At 39.9% G+C, this 20,207-nt stretch overlaps 1 protein-coding gene across 3 annotated transcripts in view; it reads right to left on the bottom strand.

Moving 5' to 3' along the window:
* The window catches only part of dab2ipb (DAB2 interacting protein b), a 152,530-nt gene that overhangs the window by 86,079 nt on the left and 46,244 nt on the right, over nucleotides 1-20,207 (bottom strand). For 2 of the 3 annotated variants that reach the window (XM_039615304.1, XM_031754603.2), the window contains exon 2: nucleotides 6,658-6,776. In XM_039615304.1, the coding sequence (XP_039471238.1) occupies nucleotides 6,658-6,741 (84 nt within the window). In that variant the 5' untranslated portion in view covers nucleotides 6,742-6,776. The remainder of the gene's footprint in view (nucleotides 1-6,657; nucleotides 6,777-20,207) is intronic. The other variant, XM_039615305.1, reaches the window with a different exon arrangement.

Raw genomic sequence — 20,207 nt, 5'->3', positions numbered from 1 at the left:
AGGACCAAAAAAACTAAATATAAAAGTGCACAGAATCGATTTTAACACCTCAAAGAACCTGACGGCCCACAAAAACAACAGCAAAATTCCCTATGTGGCTCTGGAGGTCCAGTGCTGTGCAAAAGTCTCAATGTACCCCTCATTTCTTTGGATTTTGCTTCCAAGTAACCAGACATTTTTGCAATTGTTTTAAAAGTGGTCTTGAGCGATAGTTCTCCAACTTTTCTCAAGGTCTTACAAAGTTTTTCTTTGGGAATTGGCTGCTGAAAATGAGTAAATAACTCATTTTTACTCCACTCTTGATCCTAACTACTTTCAGAAGAATGTCAAACTACTTAACAACCATTAAAAAAGTCAAGGTATCTTCAGGCCCTTTGTTACTTTGCTACTAACAGTGACAAATACTGACAAATGATGGAAAAACACAACAAATGAAGTGTTTTTGCCTGTCACAAATAAATATCATTTGTTGCCATTTCTTTAGCCGAACCTACAAAAACTGCCAAAGATAAAGCGTTAGTAGCTAAAAATAATGGGGTGCAACATGTCCTTAAAAAAATTTGAGGAAACTGGACAAATGGAAGACAAAGAAGAAGCTATGCCAAATTACACAAGAACTGGACTAAAAATCAGTGGCAGCATATAACAATTTCCAGCTCTTTGCTATTATTGAAGTGGTTATAAGGTCTTATGCAGTGTGAAGCAAGAGACAGCTAATGTGCACAGATATGGTACTGCTATATAAAGAATTATAAAGGCTGAAGAAACAGATTATTGTAGATTGGTTATGAAGTACTGTTTTGTTTTTCAAATTAACACCAAGATGTGGGCTCGAACAATTCAGAACAACTGTTCAATATTTATTCTAATTGTGCTATAATGACATTTGAACTAATTTTGCGCATACTGAATAGCAACAATCAGATTGATTTTCTTTTTTGTATGCAAGCCTTATATTAGCAATACCTGGCAACATATGTGCATAAGCCAACAAAGAGGTGGGCAGCAAATGGCTGACGATTGCTACCTGCCACCAATGAACTCTGTTCAGGGGCTATTAGCTAAATGAACGGGGCTGAGTCACTGCTGTTAGAGAGCGAGACACCTGATGCTTTTGACAGGGCTCCTTTTTCTCGATCTAATTCGCTCTCAGTCCCTTTCTTGTATATTATTAGTCGTATAAATACATAATTCATTCATTCTGTGTATGTGAGTGCATGAGCATGTGCTTTTATGTGGGCATGTGGTTAAATTAGCATAGGCGCCCATAGAAAACAATGACAAATATGAGTCAGACACTGCGCAGCTGGAATGCATTTAGCATCACGGTTACCGACATGACGAGAAGTCTCAAAGACAAGGTAAAAGATTTTGACCTTCTGACAAAAAAGACGCACCTTTCTGCATTTCAACACATCATCATTCACAAAACCATGCTTCTTCCTCGTAAGCCCTAGAGTGTACGTGTGTGGGGCACTTGCTACAGTTGGTATATTCACAGCTAACAAATTAAAATGCCCCCCTCCCCTCCATTTGCAGAAATAAGTCAGTGAATAGAAACACGTCCCTGCAGGCGAGGTGGATTGATTAGTGGCTGCTCATTTTGTTTTTACTTCTCCCCTTCCCCTGATAGATGGCCTCGGAAGAATGGAGCAGAAAGAAAATTAGAATCTAGAAGGAAAAAAAAAAAGAGCGAGAGACGCGCACAAAGCTATAATTTCTCTATTTCGCTCTCCCCGGTGTACGCAGACAGTGACGTGACATTAAAAGAGAAGTGGGGAAAAGAAAAAAGAATCATAGAAAAGAAATACAAGACACCGCTCCATATATCAGTTAACCTGTCAAAGCCCTCGCAGAGCAATTGGAAAGGATACAGGTCAGCAGAAGAGAACAACCTATTCTCCCCTCACACTATTTCCTCTCAAGAATGACTGATGCCTATATTAACATTAGCTTAAGACCCAAAGGGGTCAACGAGACACAGTGGAATCTGGTCCCAAAAAATTTCAGCACTGAATTTGCCTTCAGCACCTCCAGAGAGCAAAGAAATAGAAGAAGACGAAGAAGCAGAAATAGAGGTGGGACCAGTCAAAAAATTGAGAAAATGACAGCGCGTGCCTGCAGAAAAGGGATGAGCTACAGGAGCAGGATAAATGGGAAAAAAGTGGAGCACGATGTGGAGGTGGCAGAGCATGAGTTGATAGAAGAAGCAATAGAATCAAATTAAATGAGGGAGAAAGCAAAAGAATACCAAACGAGTGACAAGGTTGCTGGCGGATGGGCGCTAAAGCGGAGGAACAGCCGATGGGAGAGAATCCAGCCGGCACTTGAAACGACAGATGCTCAAATAAGCTCGGTCCTCCCCGCGGTTAATAATCCTGGTGTTTGTCTGAACAAATGTTGCCAAACTATAGGACGCCAATTATCATACAGTAAGCAGAGATGGCTAACATCGCTGTGGGACGCTTGACCTCTTCCCATTATATCGTGCTGTAGGTTCTCAAAGGGAAAATGGCAAGCGACGCCAACAAAACAAAAACAAAACCTGACACCTTAATGAGAGGGCATACATCACGCCGTCACTCTGCCACGCACCAAAGCAACTCGCTAATGAGAATACAATCCCCCGACGAGCTCAGCTTAACGGTGTTTGAGATCTTTACATTGATTCGCTTCTCGTTCAACAATGCTGCGGTTGGTCTTCATCAGCATTGCATGTTTTTCCCTCTAAGGTCAGGTCCTTTGCAAATTCCTATTTACACAGAAACCTAAACGGAGGCATTATAGTGTCGCACGTTAGTGTGAATTTCATTGAGCTCTTTAATCAATTCATACTGCCACGGTTCACAGCTAATGAGAAGGAGGGTAATAGAATATTCTGCTCATCGTGCTTGGTTTTTAACAACCTGTCTGTCCTTTATTGCACTAGGCCCCTGAAACTTAATGTCTGTCAAAAGAGTCCATCTATAATTAATACGATACTTGTTTACAGTGCAGCTCTGTACATGCCCGCTTGTGTGTGAGTGTATAACAGGCCTGCATTCTTGATCGTAATCTCAGCCTGTCCAAGTTCATTAAATCAGCACTAAGAGTTTAGCTCATTGTGTAATTGGGCTTTTTTTCTTCTTGAAATTAAAGTAAATGCTTGCAACGAGTTAATGCTATTCCCTTGGCTTGGCAATTCCAGGCTCCCTTAATGGGGGCTGATAGAATCAGTGCCTGGACAATCAGCAGGGTGTTCCCTGCTTTCACGTCAACCTCTCTTGTCCTCCTCTAGAACAACCTGATGAAAACAAGAGACCTACCTGTCCAATTAGACCCCCTGCTATTATCTAAGAGGGGCTAGAAGGTAGGGAGAATGGAGTTAGGGAGAGATAGGATAAAGAGCTAAGTCAAATCAATCCACTCAGCTAGCGCAATCAGCGGGACGTGGACGTGAAAGATTTAGATAAGATTTGTTTGTCTGCTCTTTAAACAAGCACTGCACATTAGAAAGTATCAAGTTGTAACTTTTACAGTCACATTTTGAACATTTTCCACTATTCTTGACTCGAATGATTTTTGTCTTGCCTTCTGGCGAGCAATTGTTTTAGAGAAGTTGTGCTTTTGCGTGTGCATGGATTAACCGTGCACGTGCAGATCCTGAATCCAGTCGCTGCAGAGTACATGACAAAAAAACATTTTGACAGATTTAGCTCAAGGCCTAGGAGGACTACTTTAGATGTCGCCACAACTCTTTTCACTGTAGAAGAAAAGTGTGGGGTGGTTTGTTATTGCTAAAAAAGTAGAAGATGCAGGAAAACCACTGCCTGTCTTCCTGTTTGCGGTCCAACATTTGTGTGCGCACCATGTTTGTATCTTATCCATCTGTCCATCCATTCAACATTCAGTTTCAATTCAAAGGGCTCTATTAGCATCAAACTATCAATAATAATAATGTTAATATGTTGTTATGATTGATTTATGGATATTTTAATAGAGTTAGTCAAATCTGAAGTTCCCACTTTGCTCTCTAAGAATCTGATGATTGAAAAAAAAAATATATTATATAACATATTTAATAAAGCTAAGAAAAAAATTACTTTCACAACTTCCTTTACTTGTTTTTCAGTCCTAGATACCTTATTTTCCCCCGCATTACAAACTATTAGCGCTCAAAAATGTAAAAAAAAAAAAAAAAAAAAAAAAAGAAAAGAAAAGAAAAAAACGTCAAATTCTATTCGTTACTAGCAAAAACCTGCAATACAGGGGTTTTTTTTGCCAGGTCTGTGACAGTTTTGCTCAAGTATGAAAACACAGACATGTTAATTTAGCATGCTATTTTTTTAATCTTCATTATATCACAGTATATAATGAGATGGCAAAAATGGGTCTTCATAAAAACCAAACCAGTGAATGATAAAAACATATTTATCTTTATTTTTGCAAGCTAAATTTTCATTGTATAATACAAAATAATCAATTGCAGACACTGCTAGCATTGCACAACATTACACATGTCACGTGCACGTAATGTCAGCAATGCACACGTATGGTAGACGTACCGTTGCTGTTCATTTTCAGATGATCAGCTTTGTAGTGTGTATAGATTATAACCTAGGCAGTTTATATAGTAGGTTTAATCCAGATTTTTTAACATGTCTAAGATGAGTTAGGGAACACACATAGATACATATGCTATGACAATTACAGAAGGTATATGCACTAAAATTTAAAATATGTGTGGTGCTGTGTACGACATTTACTGCCTCTTAGGTTGTGGTATATTTATGCATGCTTGGCATCAAGATACATCCTGTCTCTGTCTTCAAGGAATACCTATACTTGTCATTAAGCTCTCAAACTGAGTTGAAGTTGACAGTGCTTTTCCAGTAAGCCCTGCTTTTGCACTCATTAGTCAGTAGGAAACAGACATCATCAGCATAAAACATGATCTTCCCTTCTCTATAGGAGGAAGAGGCCAAGAGCAGCATACTGTCTACAGTGTGAACACAGCAGGGTTATCTTTATAACAATATGGTTGTATATTAATCTCTATTGCATCTGTCTTCAGTGTACAAGTATCTATATGATCTGCTAGTCTCTGTGTTGGTAAAATCATCGTTTCCCTTCAGTAATTTAAGCAGAAAATATTGGTCACTAAAAATAATGGTCAAATGTTACTTATAACAGGTGCAGGTAAGAATGTTGCGGTGAGGGGAACTTTTGCTGTAATACCGATAGATGCCAGAGGGGGGCAGTATAGGGAAAAGTGCAGGAGAGGGTTAAACATCCCCTGAGGAAGCTTGTTTTCCTTACACAAAAAGTTACTGCTGCTCATCAATAAAACATCAGAAGCAAGTTAAGTGGTCATGTGACCAGCAGTGCTGCACTCCTCTACCCTTTTCCTTTGGAAAGTACAAAGGAGCTGCTGAGGAGATGCTTACTCAGTGTCTAGCCCATCCTACCTGAGCCTCTCTGTCTCCTCCAAGCTCTTACTTCTTCATTTGGTTCTTATATTGCTCTCCGCAAGCTTTCAGTTCTCCTTTTCTTTTTTAAATTTCGGGAAGTCCGGTTACAGTGGTAGCATTTACAATGGTAATTAAAAGGTCAGAGAACGAGTACACACACACACACACACACACACACACCTGTCCCAATACCATTTCCATCTTTTTATAATGACAGATTAGAGTTTCGCCATCTCTAGGTTGGCAATCTGTGATCGTCTTATATGAGTAACAGACTTTATTGTCACCCTGCAGGTGGTCCAGCACTAGTGGATCTACTGTTTATTGTTATTACATTGACTGTGGGCTTTTATTAGAGCACTAGAGTCATTTGAGTGCAGAATATTGCTGATGGTGGGGGAAAAGAAGGAAATGAAAGAAAGCAAATATATAATTTCTGGTTTCAGGAATGATGCAAGAGTGTGAAGCTCTTAACTAAGTCCACTGGTGTACCTGCAAAGGCTGATGGTTTATACAAAGATAGTGTCTCATAAAGAATATTCTAATTACTGAGTGTGTGTGGCTCTGTTGGCCTAACTTCGACTGTTTACAGTTCACCTTTGGGGCGACATCTCCCCGCTCATTATTTATTAATGGAAATGTGCGCCGCTAATTGCTAATTATCTTTAAATTGATGACTCATAGAGGATGCTTTTGCTTAATCAACTGGTTGTTTATCTGCTGAATTAAACATGGCAGAAAGCATAGCAGAATTATGCAACATGACAGGCAAAGCACTGCTCTGCATTTGTGTGCGCGCTTGACCGAGGAGAGGACAAGCGTGCTAGACGGCGGATGGATGCCGTGCACGAACAGGTGCGGGAGTATGTGCGCGCCTTAGCTCACTTGAACTATTCGAATAAGAAATTTAATAAAGGGAAATAAAAATCAATGAGGGTTTAAGTGCTGAGTAGAAACCCAAATTGTGCAAATGTATTTGTGTTGCATAGACGCCAAACATCCAAGGCCCCGTTCCAAACACTTAAAGCAAATGAGTTTCAGATTGGCATCTTTCCATCTGGATGCCAGACGAGCTTTGAGAAGGGAAAAAAAGAAAACCTGTTCTATAAGAAACAGCCTGCTAAGGCACATCAAGGGGGAGAAAATGACAAAGTCAGAGAATAAAACAAAGAAGAGGCAGAAAAAAGGAAAACAAAGACAAACTCACAGTACTCACGGTGACTCTGAAAGGCGTCGCAGCGGTGGATGTAGGCTCCATGGAGGGTGTGCTCTTGTCCGAGGACCCCGGCATACTGCGGCGGCGTCCTGTCCTCTCTGGAGGAGACTCTGTGAACAGAGAGAGGACTTAACGTTTGGTCTTAGAATTGTAAAAACATGAATCAAATAAACTCACTAATCAGCACCTCCAAAGCCAACTAATTAACAGGCTATACTGTACTTGCTTAAATCATTTATCAAATCATTTTATAGGAGCTGAACAGAGCTTTGGACAGAGACTAGACGGTTTCCCTTCAGTCTGCTAAGCTACATACATATGGGGGTGGCACTGTTCTTCTTTCCGCTTAAGAAAACAATTTTTTCCCCCCATATTTCACAATAGTCGTGATGCATTTTAAAGTGCAAATCATGCCAAACATTATGATTGCTTTTAAAACTCGCTCAACCTTTCATTTTCAAGACAAACTGAAGAATCAAAAGACCAAAAAGAAACTCAAAGAGGAAGGAGACAGACTCCAAACATAACTTGATCAAAGTGTCAGACTGACCAGGCTGACCTTTGACACAGGCACCGTGATAGAAATAAAGGTTTGGAGCTTGTGGTGCCAAATGGGCTCAAACTGGAGTGAACTCAAAACACTCTACAAAAAGAAAAGCTTCTGATGGGGATGAAACACAACAACATCACAAGCTCAAACCTTAACCTAATGCCTTCATCAACTTTAGCAAAGGCTTTAAGCAGACTATGAATGCTTTCAGTGCTTATACAAAATAGTTTAAACTTTCATAAGAACAAAAATAAGCCCTTTCATTTTTTTATTTTATATTTGACATGATATAAAGACATGCACATTACATTTCCATTTCTTATTTTCCCACCCGTCACCCATTTACTAAAGTCATCTGTGATATGTTATCTTACGTCTCTCGTGTAGTTTTCAGTTTTCCCTCTGAACTCAGACACACAGACCTTCATGATATAAGAACACAGTCATCTGAATAAGTTTTGAAAGAGCTGTGGAGTCAAAAACTGTGAATGTGCAAAGAACAAGCATATCTGGACACGTCCAAGAGGAATGTGAGTGATGTCGAGCATGCAAGTCCTCACAGATTTCAGACAGCCGTCACTGCAAAGTGCTAGCTCACAGGTAGAGAGCAGAAAGATCAGATGTTAGCCGGTGGGTGAACTTATATATATAATATATTATCAGTATCATGCCTTGGGCTTAATGTTTTAACATGGCAATAATCTGGAAATGCAATGAAAGCATACATGGGTAGCTTTCCACTGTGTAGTTTTTAAAAATCAGTCTTGGATTGGTCTCCCCAGAGCCCGGATGTTAACATTATTGAAGCAGTGTGGGATCATCTGGACAGAGGCCATTGATATATCGACTTGACAGACTTATATTGACTGTCAAGCCCATAAAAATTGTTTTTCCATAAATGCTTGCACATGTTTCAATAGTTTTCTGCACTTAGTTTGTGTTTTCTAGCAGAATATAAAGAAACAAAGACTCCAAGAGACACACTCAGAGGTCTCGGTGGGGACTTCAATTAGGGCATGTTAGAACAGTTAAATGAGCTCTAATGGAATAAATTAGATTAGTGATAAATGTGGGTAGTTGTACATGACTTTAAACATCCTCACACACACATACGCACACATAAATCTATAGTCAGGCATTAGTTTTAATAGGTGCAATGACCATTTTGTTGAGATCAGGATATTACCAAAATCTTGAAATTGTTAACGTGTGATTCTTTTACAATTTTCTTCAAGTTTGACATAAGTTGTCCATTATGCATCTTTTACATACCAACTTTTGGGGAAGTTTTGATGTTGCATCAACTTTGACTTTAGGGTGGAAATATTTATGCATTAGAATATTCTGGTTTCAGCTAATTAAGGACTGAAGTGGCCCAGGATTGCTATGACATGACCAAAAACTGCATCAAATGTGACACGTGTCTAATATGGTATTTGCATTTAGAGCACATCCTAACAGGCCACACACAGACACACACACGGAAGATGTGTTTGTCAGTGCTGTCTTTTCTGTTCGCTCATCAAGCTGAGCTGTGCTAAATTAGCTGTCTGCTGCTTAACAGGCTGGTTGACTGTATTAAGTGCACACAGTAATTGAAGAACAAGCATAGGAACAGCACTTCCTGCTGTGCGAAGCATAGGCTCGCATCCCGAGCCCACACAAAGAGAACAGAAGAGAAACGCACGTGGTCCAGAGCATCAAAAAGCAGACAGACATAACATGCTCTGACATGGAGCAAATTCAAGTCTCTGTAATTGAAAAAGCCCGATCCTCTGAGCAGTGATCCATTGCTCTGTGAAGACAAGGCAAACTAGCTGAGCATTAATGTCATGGAGGCATGCTGAGCTTAGAAATGTGCAGTCAGAGATAAAATAATCAGAATTAGACTCATCTAAAATCACTATATCTGTACAAAACTCAAGAGCCCTGTCTGTCAAGTGTGTCAAGACGAGTCCATGCCTACATAGAAGAGAGTCCATGTTAGGAGGGCTGCAGGGGCCGCTTTATAAATCCTAGGAAAACAGTGGTGATACCTGCACCTCTCAATCTGTTATGATGCTCCACATACTATATCGTTTTTAGTATATGTTACCAGACAACAAATGCATTCAATCTAAAATAAATAAATAAATAAAATCAGAAAATCATTCATGAGAAAATGGGCTTGATTAAGGTTATCATCAGCACTGGCACAATTAAGTCAGCAGTGCGCATTTCTCCGCTCAACTTTAATAAATTTACCCCTCCAGTTAACTTCGTCTCGGAAATCTCCCCCCACATACAGCTGGCTGCTACAAGCGCTCAAGAGGGAAGCTCGTGCATAAAGGACGCACGCGAACACACATCGTTTAGCTCTACACTAATTGCTGTGTGTGGAACTTGCAGCCAGCGCTTCCACATGTTTTCAACATCTGCGTGCGATGGATCTTCACAAGCGCGTGGAAATTGCCCCACCACCACCCTCTCGCTATAACTCGCTCCCGTATCCGACTCTACCCCACAAGCAGACGGCGAGCTGTAAACAGTCGTACTCAATGAAATTTAAATTAAAAAACACCAGTTCTAATCAGAATCCGGAAGAAAGCGATGAAAGAGCTGCGCTGTGCTGCATGTGGTGGCTGGTCTCAGACTGCTGAAACATCCTGCTTGGGGGCTCTGGGGAACTGCTATTAACTGTAGCTATTTTAAGATTTAAAGGTGTGTGTGTGTGTGTGTGTGTGTGTGTGTGTGTGTGTGTGTGTGTGTGTGTGTGTGTGTGTGTGTGTGTGTGTGTGCGCACGTGTGTGTTTGGGAGCTGCATTTGTAAGGTCAGAGCATCAGAGATCACAGGAAGCTCACAGACAGCAGCTGGGTCAAAAGGGTGTTACCGGAAAACCAAGTGTCAAAGACCTAAGGCCATAGAGTGCAGTGTTCTCACCTCCTTTCTGTTTCTCATTGATGATTTCTTCATTTCTTTATCCAGCTAATTGTCTTCCCTTATCATTAGCTCATTTACTTTCTTCCATCTATTCAAAAACTGCATCGTCACACCTTTATCTCATACATCCCTAAAAACTCATAAAATAACCTCTCTGTCTCCATCAGCACCTACTACAAAAAGAGCCATGCTTCTGTTTTGACTCCACCCACAGCTGGAAGTGCTAGTTCGAGCCCTTGGGGGCTCAAAACAGTATAAACCAATTGATAGCTGGGAGTTTAGAAAATGTGCGCCTTTGTCTGGCCAGCAGTGCCAGACACAGTGTAGCCTGGGAGTGAATGCAGTTGACCTTTAAAGGAGAAATATTTGACTTTTTGGCAACAGCCTCTCTCCCCTAACCCTCAACTGGTCATGGGAGATGACTGCCTCTCCCTGAGCTGGAGGTTTGTTTCTGCTGGAGGTTTCTGCCTGTTAAAATGGAGTTTTTCCTTCTCACTGTTGCCAAGTGCTTGCTCATCGGGTATCATCTGATTGTTGGGGTTCTTAGTCTGTATTTTTGTAGGGTCTCTATCTTAATAAGGGGCAATATAAAGGACCTTGACACAACAGTTGTTGTGATTTGGGCCTATGTAAATAAAACTGAACTGAACCGAACAGGTGGTTGCATAGTGTAGTATTTTAAACTCGAATATGTGGATTTCTTCTCTATGCTAGTCTAAGCACACCTATTGTAGATTTGACCAGGAGCAATTTCCTAAAAGATTGAGGGCAATGGAGGGAGGACGCAGGATTCTGAGAATATCCCACTTCTTGGCCCTATACTACGAAGTGAAGTGCAATCAGGATAAACAACATGAGGTTGGGTACCAAGTTAACCCAGGGTTTCCCCTGTGCGTTCCCAATAAAGGTGTGGTGTTGGGAACATTTAACCAATCTTAAACGTGTGTTTCACAGAAAATGATCCCTATGAGTGTCACCTACTCCAATTAGAGACTTTGTCAGTTGATAATAAAATGGTGATTAAAAACAGAACATAAAAACTATTCCAGTAAAATCAGAGCATATAGAAACTTTAGACTGGATACATGTAAACAACTATAAATATTATAGATATCGTATGACGATTAAACCTATTAAATATAAAAACAGAATTCAATAGGCTTAATTGTCATAGAAATTTGATATGAGGTCAGTAAGTACAATGGTGACCTGTTATAGGTTCCTCAATTCCTCTAATCTGGAGCAGGTTAGGATTACAGAGTGGGTTGCCATGGAGATTTAATCTGGTAAGAAATGAACCACTATCATAGGACAGAAAACCCAGAGTTAACACATGAGTTACATGGAAAGGACGAAATCCGTCTTTGTGGTATAGATCTCTGGAAGCAAACTGTGATATTTAATACTCCCAGTTAAGGTAGCATTACCTACCCAGTACACCTATCCAGTTGTGTTGATAAAGAAAAAACTATCCAAATCAGGTAGGCAGATGTCAGACAGAGAACACTGATAGCATCTAGTTAATTATCAATGTGAAAACAGGTCCGGTGTGGAATATTTTGCATACCAGCACGCTTTTTGCATGGCTGTACCAATGTGCTTCTGTTTTAAAGCACAGTGAAATAAAAACAATGCCTGACTTCCTACGTAGACATTGTTCTTTTGCATGAAGGGATTGTTTTTATAACCACAAGGAGCCGGTTGTGCTAAGTGGCTCTGTGATAACTGATGAAATTGTAAGGAAGATATTGTTGCACAGGGTTTTTAATCTACCTCCAAATGATTTGAAAAAGAACATTCAGTATCTGCACTCTGTTCTGCTGGAGCAGATAATTATTCTGCTGTACTCAGGACAAGAAAAATCAGCCTTCCTTTTTTTCCTCCCCCGAAACAAATGACTAACAATTAAAAGTTCCTCTATGTCCCTGAAAACATGATTCATCTGCTATATATACATTGATACTGCTGTTTTTACGAGTGAATACAACATAGCATGCTTTTATGCCAGATAACTAAGACAGGACACAAAAAGCAGCATTGGCCTGTTAAATGACACCTAAAGATTTCTCATAAATAAAGTTTGTGTTTTCATTTATTGTCACCAAAACATGATCAGTCATTATAACAGTGACTGCAATAATCAGGTTACATAAATAAATACATTTGGACAATCAAGACCTCCATTGGACAGGAAAAACACAATTATTGGCCAACATATACACAACGTATTCTAAATGTCAGCACTAGATTTCACCAAAACAAACACCAAAGACGCCTACCTCATTTTTATATTTACCACCAGATTTTATTTTTTTAAACTCGCATAGTCAACAACATAATGTTAATCCCTCATCACAATTGCTACACAAGTTTACACCCATTATCTGTTGCTTTTATGAAATTTTTTTCCTCAGTTTTTCTCCTCGTTTAAAATTTCAAACAACCTCTGAATACAATTCAGAAGGAGATTATTTTGTGCTTTGTACAATATCAGTGTGGTGCTTAGCTCAACTAAATCAGAACGTTTTAAGGCATGCAGTTTAATGAATCTTGCACTCGTTTGTTCATAATAATCAGATCCATTTATAATTCTTATAGTGTTCCTCTGTAGTATATAAATCATTAATCCATGTTGCTACAGTTTAACTCCATGTGTGTTCTTGGGTAGAACTACGAGCTATACTGGTTAGATGTTTTGTGAAGCTCTATTCTATACAAGTTATTTAATAGTATTCTCCTGGCAAATCAGTAGTTCAACAATGAAGGTTTAGTATTCAGTTACTCAGACCAGATACAAATTTACCAATAAATCCAAAAGGGTTCGCCATTGTTTTTGTAGCCATTCTGTCTGTTTGTTCATGTTGTTTAGAAATGTTAGGATTTTTCCCTCTTTCACCTTTTTTTTCCTTTACATTTAAATTAATTCATAGAAAAACGTCCTATACAAATACAAGAGTGATACATATACACTGTGCTCTTTTTGTGAGATTTACCCGGAGACTAGCTCCTATTTATTTATTTATTTTACTTTTAGACAGCCTTTGGTTATTTTATTTGGTTGTACTGACTTTAGTGAGAGCAGCTCTAAGGCATTTCACCTCATCAGTTTGATTTTACTCTTTCCCAAATTCCACATTCATAAATGCAAATGCTGAAAGACGACACTACACTACCTTATTTTCTTGGAGGAAAATGAACTCTGCCTACCCACAATTTATTCTTTAACAATAAGGTTTTAAAAGCCATTATTATTTGTAACTTTTTTATTATGTTTATTTGACATCATTGTAACACACACTTCTTTGTCTATTGTACTACATTTTTAATCATTAATAAATAAAACAAAAAGAAGCTTCAACATTAGTATTCTGGACACTGCCAGGTTTTGTTTTTATAAACCAGAAGTTGGATTAAATTAGCAGCAACTGCTAGCTAGCATGTTACATTTATAAACTGTCATATATTGACTAATTAGTGCCAAGTAACTAATAAACCACTAAAAACTGAAACAGAAACTTCTGGGATGATTTAAACTACCCAGCAAGCCATAATACTAGCCTGTTAACGATGCTCCAAAAGGCACAAACAGCACAGACATGTTGCAGAGGTCCAGTTTAATGACTTGAAGTAGTGGATGATACCTAGCGGACACATCAAGGCAGCCACACCCTTTACTCAATTGAATTAGTTAAGTTTGCTAAAAAAGTTTTTTTTTTTTTTTTTTTTTTTTAAATCACTGCACTCAGAGTTGTTGTGTGGGAGAGAAACTATGTATAGAGACCAAAACTACGTTTAGTACCAGCCTTTAAATATATCTTTTATTTACAGGTATTTAAAGTTTATTATAATGTGGATGGACTCCTTTTTAGCGCCAACCTTGTGTGGCACCTAGACGAACTGTTTCCCCTTAAATACTAGTGGTAAAACAAAAACGTGATTTTATTTAAACAGCTTCATTGTGTGACCAAATATGGTGTTACAAGAGTGACAACAGTAAAACCAGCTGAAAGTTTTCCTGAAGTTACAGACAGAGCTATGGAACAACTGGAAACTGATCATTGATACTTACATGTGCTGCATATTCGAACCAGGTTTAAATACAACAACAACAGCAGCAAAACTGTGCTCTCTGTGCTAATGCACTGAAGGTTTAACTACAGGATCCTGTTATCAGTGTTTCAAGAAGTCTATACCCTCAGGGCTGGAAAATAGCCCCCGCAGAGATTGCAGAGTTCTTGTGTTATGACAGGAGGGGGAAAAAAGCAGAAGAGAGATCACACACACACACACACACACACACACGCGCACACACACACACACACGCACACGCACTGTCTCTTTCGCTTCAGACCAATGGAAACTTGCAGAAAAAAAGAAATAAATAAAATCACAGCCTGTCAGACTGTGTTTGCTATGTTCTCTCTACCTGGATGACTATCTTGTCTCAGTCCACCCCGGCTCTCATCACGGTTGCTTCACAAATACATCATTTTTCTGTTTTCCCCTCAACTAAAAGAAACTCAATTTTCAGACTTTAAACCAACTTTAATTTTTTTTTCAGATATAGTCTTTTTAGTGGAATATCTCACTTCATGCTCGGTCTATGTAACAGAAGTCGCGGGAGAGGCCCACCCAGGCACACGCTGTACCGTGACCACAGCTTTGAACCATCAAACTTAATGGCTATTCTAAAACATGTTTTGGTGAGTGAGATCTGTTTGCATCTGTTTCCTCACATGTACACAGAAACCATGATGTGTTAACGCTGAGCTGTGGGGACAGCGCTGGACTTTTGACCTATGGGATTTGTATTTACTCAGTGCGGGGATGATGGGGCGATAAAGAGGTGCTGCTCAGTCTCCTTGGAGAGGCTCTCGACACCAGGGAATAAAAGAGAATTACTTCAGCCTGCAAAAGTCACTGGTGCAGACACAGACGACAGTCACTTAGCTGTGATTGGGCACCAAGGTCCATCCCTAAGTCAACACGCAAACGCACACATACAATCATCAAAGAAACATGAAATCATCCTTGAATTTAATACTAACACCTCAATGAGGAATGTGGAACCTCAGCTTTCTGTCGGGTTTGTGCAACCAGCTGACGGATAAATTACAAGTACTGATGCACAAAGCATCCAGCGGCGGAACAGCTGACTACTTCTTATCTACAAGGAAAATAGATCTGCATCCAACAACATGCAAGTGAGATGAAGAAAGAGAGCAGCTATGGTTACTGTTTAGCTTGGCGCATTCTTGCCTTTGTGTGCAGCTTGTTATGGAAAAGCACAGGAGAGGGATGGAGGAGGAAGAGAAGTGGGGCGAAGAAGGAGGAAGTTTGTGTTTGTGCAGAGGGCGACTCAGCTGCAGCATTCCTGTAAGTGCTGGCTGATATCCTACTAACTTCAATAACATCCACGAGCACACTAGCACTCACACAGATATGGAGCCAGTGTCCCATGCTGACCCGACAAATTACAGGGAAAACCCAAACCTTTGAGTCCCTGTGGTGAGGGGGATCTGGTGGCTGTGGAGCTCTTTTCCTGACATGATTTGGGTCAGCTTGAAGAAAAGGGTCACTGCAAATCAATACAGAGTTGCTCTGAGTGTGAGAAAACACTTGTGTCCTGATGGGAATTGCATCTTCCACTATCACCGAATGGTTTGAAGACTATAACAATTACATTCGCTAACTTTAACAGTCACCAGACTTCAGGCGAGCTGAACTTCTATGGGAGTTATCGGACTTGTGGAAGACAAGTTTCCCCCCTGAAGATTCTCGGAGACTTGAGGGGTCAAAGTCAAGATGCCCTGGAGCTCTTTCAGAGTCAAGCGATGGCGCGCCATATTAACTAGGGTGCTTACGCAGCCCTCTGTGCAAGCCTTTAAAATATTTTCCTCTGAGGAATACAAACTGCACAAGGTGAACTCACACTCCAACCTTTTGGCCTTTACGATATTTGTTCTCAAGTCTTTGGGTTTTGTCGATTGCATTATTACAGACAAGTCCCAACAATACAAACCACAATATGCACTACAGTGCTTTCAGTGTCTCTGTATTTTGATTGTTCTTTTTGTCTGTTTTTTTACTTTGTGTTTAAACATCACTCTGCATTTAATCATTACTTAGCTCTCTTCCACAGTGAGCCTTTTGTCCCACCTCTCTCCCCTCACCCCGAGTCAGTAGTGCTGTGCGATACTGCAAATTTTGTTATCTATCAAATACCAAGTAAATACAGGGCCAGTATTGCCGATACCAAAACCGATACTGATGCTTTTAAACTATAATGGGAGCTGTAGGAGAGAGCAGTATGTCATGATTTATGAGAAGAATCATCATTAATTTGCACAGTTTTGACCACTAAATATCAGTGATTTTTACTTTCCCAAATAATTAGTTAATACAAGAAAAAACACATTTCAGCTTTTTACGTATTTTGAATGATTTTTTGAGACCTGGGAAATAAGCATGCCTGTCTCTAAAGCCATGCTAATGGCAACCAATCACAGCACATGGCTGCCTCTCCCTGAACCTGGTTCTACTGGAGGTTTCTTCTTGTTAAAGGGGAGTTTTTTGCTTAATTTACAGTTTCTCTGTTGTACTATTGCAAGGTCTTTACCTTGTAATGTAAAGCACCTTGAGGCAGCTCCTGGTGTAATTTGACGCTATATACTGTAAATAAAACTGAATTCTGTTAATTTAAGAATGACGATGGCTAAAATGCACCAAATGTATGCTAGCAAAAAAAAATGATATCATTAAGGTCACATTTTCCCAATTTCCACTGTCAACTGTGTTTCTGTGTTCTTGCACATAAGAAAATAACTATTTTCAGTTGCACATACAGTCCGCTGTATGTTGACAGGCAATAATGTTCTATATTTCCACAGCTATTCCTCAAAAACTACTTCTGCCTTGTAATCTGAGTTGATATCTATGGATTAAGGGGGGGGATTTGCTTGCACCTGTCAGGCTGTTAGTGGACTCTTTTTTTGGGTGCTCAGAAACCCTGCATCGTCTGGCCCATCTCCATGACTCACCGGGCTGGTGGGTGGGTTGGGGGGTAGACAAGGACACAGACTTCAGAAAAGATCTGAGAGTAATCCTGGGTTAAACACTGAGATGATGCAGAGAGGTTCTGATGGCTTCACTTTACTGCCGCACTGCTATATTAGCCGTCTCTCTCTTTCCTGTCTCTGCTTTCTATTATATGATCGTCGAGGCAAAGCGATAACATTATCACTCATCATCCTTTTAATACAGAACTGGCAAAGTCAGTGGGAAATACTTTTTTCTCCACGCAAACTTGATCCCACATATTCTCCAGCCTCTCGACCTGATTGTACGCATCCGCGGAGAATGAAGTCAAAAATACCGAAAGAGTCGTGTTGCCTGTGTTGATTAGTGAAGTCTTTACTAAAACATGACTTTAATCACAGAGAGGAGGCTCGGGAGCAAGCTGCAGAGACAGATCAAAGGGCTAATCTGTTTTAGAGAAAACAGCAAAGTGATTCCTTTGGCATTGAAGTTAAGGCTGAACCTGGCACCACTTAGCTCTAATACCCTCTTTTTTTCCCCCCCTCTCTCTCTGTCATGTTAATATTTAAAGCAGCTGAACACTCGGGGATAGAAAGCCCGAATGCGGACTTATTTGACTTCCTGAGTTTCAGTGGGAATGTGACGTGGGAGTGAGAAACTGAGTCACCACGGCTGTCTGAATTGTTGTCAACGCGTTTCCCCATCTATCAGCCCGAACTCGGTCCTCACTTCCCATAAGTAGATATCAGCGCGAACAAACACAAGCACTCGCACACAGCATAAACAACCTGACAAAAATTAAACGTGACGCAGTAGCACGGATCAAAAGTGTTTCTCGGTAATGACCCATTGAGAATATGATTACGAGCAATAGCTGTCAGTGGTAATGCATTATTGAGTTGTTATTGAGCAGTTCAAACACTTTCTTGCAGACTGTCGGCAGCAACGCTTTCTGTGCTGTTGTGCTATTTGATGCAGTTGTTACTTGTGTGACTGCACTGAATATGGTTAGGACTCTCAATGGACCAGTCACTAACCTGTCTGTGTACCTGCCGCCTTTTAGCTCATGCTATGCGCATCCTTTACTGGAGTTTACAGTACTCTCTCTTCTTACATTCAGATTATACATAATAAAACCCTCTGCGTGGACTATCAAGCTAAGTCAATTTTCCCCTTTACAAGTGCTACTAAACTTTTTCAGTAGCATTTCTTTTTTAATTTTCCCCTCCTTTGTTCTCCTCTGCAGTTCTGCCTCACTTTAAGGAACTGCAAAACTTGCTGTTGTGCATGCATACAGCCCACTGAGTGATCGCAGGTCATATTAAACTGTTTAATTTTATTATAAAGCCATTATCTGATTAGTGCAGTGAAGCGTAAGATTAAATGCAGGAGGGAATGGCTAACACTCACTTATTAGCTCATGTGTGTATCTCCACAAAGTCTTGTCATTATTGTAATGCTGCCTGAAAGGCAGCGGAGACACCCTAAACGCTCAACTTTACTTCCCCATCTAAAGACTGGCTTTTAGATCATCTCATCTAATGTTTTACAAGAAGCTGAAACAGACTACATTTGCTATTTCCAGTAGGGTCTGGGGCAGGAAATAGACCATATATAAAATACAGCCTTAGTATCCAGGTCTGAATAGTGAATGATCCTTACTAATGGCCAACAGGGGGCGACTCCTCATGGTTGCAAAACATATGGAAGATTATAAAAAGGTCTGTCAGAAAATGACAACACTCCCTATTTGATTTATGGTCTTATTAGGGTTGCAGTGTAGAAAATGTTCACCACTAGATATCAGTAGATTACGGATTTCTTTCTGTAGAGTTCTATTTTCTTGTCTCTGATAAATTGAGATAAGGTGGCAAAAGCATTACATTTAGACCATAGGTCATAATGGCTGCGGCCAGCATGTTGCTGCTAGTGTTTACACTGGATCCAGATCTGCCCCACAATTTTTCCCCATCTACAGAAGGCTGTCAGTCCACAGTTTACCTCAGCTGTCAATGCCAGGTGAGAAATGTCCACTTTTTTTGCTCTATAAGAGGCTTTAAAACTTTGTGAAAGGACTCAATCACCTCAAATGTTGGTAAGCGCTGCTCTTTACCGCTGCTCTTTACTGCTTTCTGTTACCTACTGTTAGCCCGTCTTAACCACTGTCTCAGCTAACAGAGATATGATTATTTCTTTAGTCTGAAGGTGCAGGCACGAATTTAAATGTTTCTCTATAGCACAGGAACACCTAAGGGTTCACTTCTCCTCTGCCATTGGCCTAAATAAAATGCCATTACTCAGAAGAGAGACGTAATTCCTGGCTACTGTATTCAAATATGGTGGGTTAACATGGCGGCTCCCACAAACCGCAAACTCACTTCAAATCTATTTTTAATAGATGCACAGACGCAGTTACACACTATTCTATGTATTATTATGAGTACAATATCCTTTTTTCCATTAAATACCCTCAAAAAATTACTGACTGTACCTTTAAGCATTTTCCTGAGTATATAAGCTCCATCCTGAGTTAAATGTCTATGTAATATAACATGATTTTGTTTCATTTGATAGAGCAGATTTACAATACTGTTACCTTGGTTACACTGTAACTGACGTTTGAGCATACAGTCGTCGTTTTCTCATTCAGATCCACCTCTTACTTGTCACATCCATCACAAAATAAACCCAAAAAACCAAGATGATAACTGCACTTCAATCCACAAACCAATTTAACTGACATACAAGTCAAAAATACAAATCTCTTTTACACTCGGTGGAGCAGGATGAAGGTTAGGGAAGTTGAAACTACTCAAACTAATTTAAAACAGTAAGATTTCTCAGATGAAAGGAAAAATCAAGGTAATCTAGAAGGACTGGGAGAAAAGAATCACTTCCTGTGGTGTTCAGGTGATGTTTTGCCAACTTTAAAGTCGGGGAGAAAAAAATATGCAAGAGCAGACTGAGATCAATGGACAAAAAAAGTCAAGTCATTTCTATCTCAGAGTAACTGGCAGATTTGGGGGGAGAGAA

Source organism: Oreochromis aureus, linkage group 7, assembly GCF_013358895.1.
Source record: "Oreochromis aureus strain Israel breed Guangdong linkage group 7, ZZ_aureus, whole genome shotgun sequence".
Classification (NCBI taxonomy): Eukaryota; Metazoa; Chordata; class Actinopteri; order Cichliformes; family Cichlidae; genus Oreochromis; species Oreochromis aureus.
This window is presented reverse-complemented; position numbering and strand designations above follow the sequence as displayed.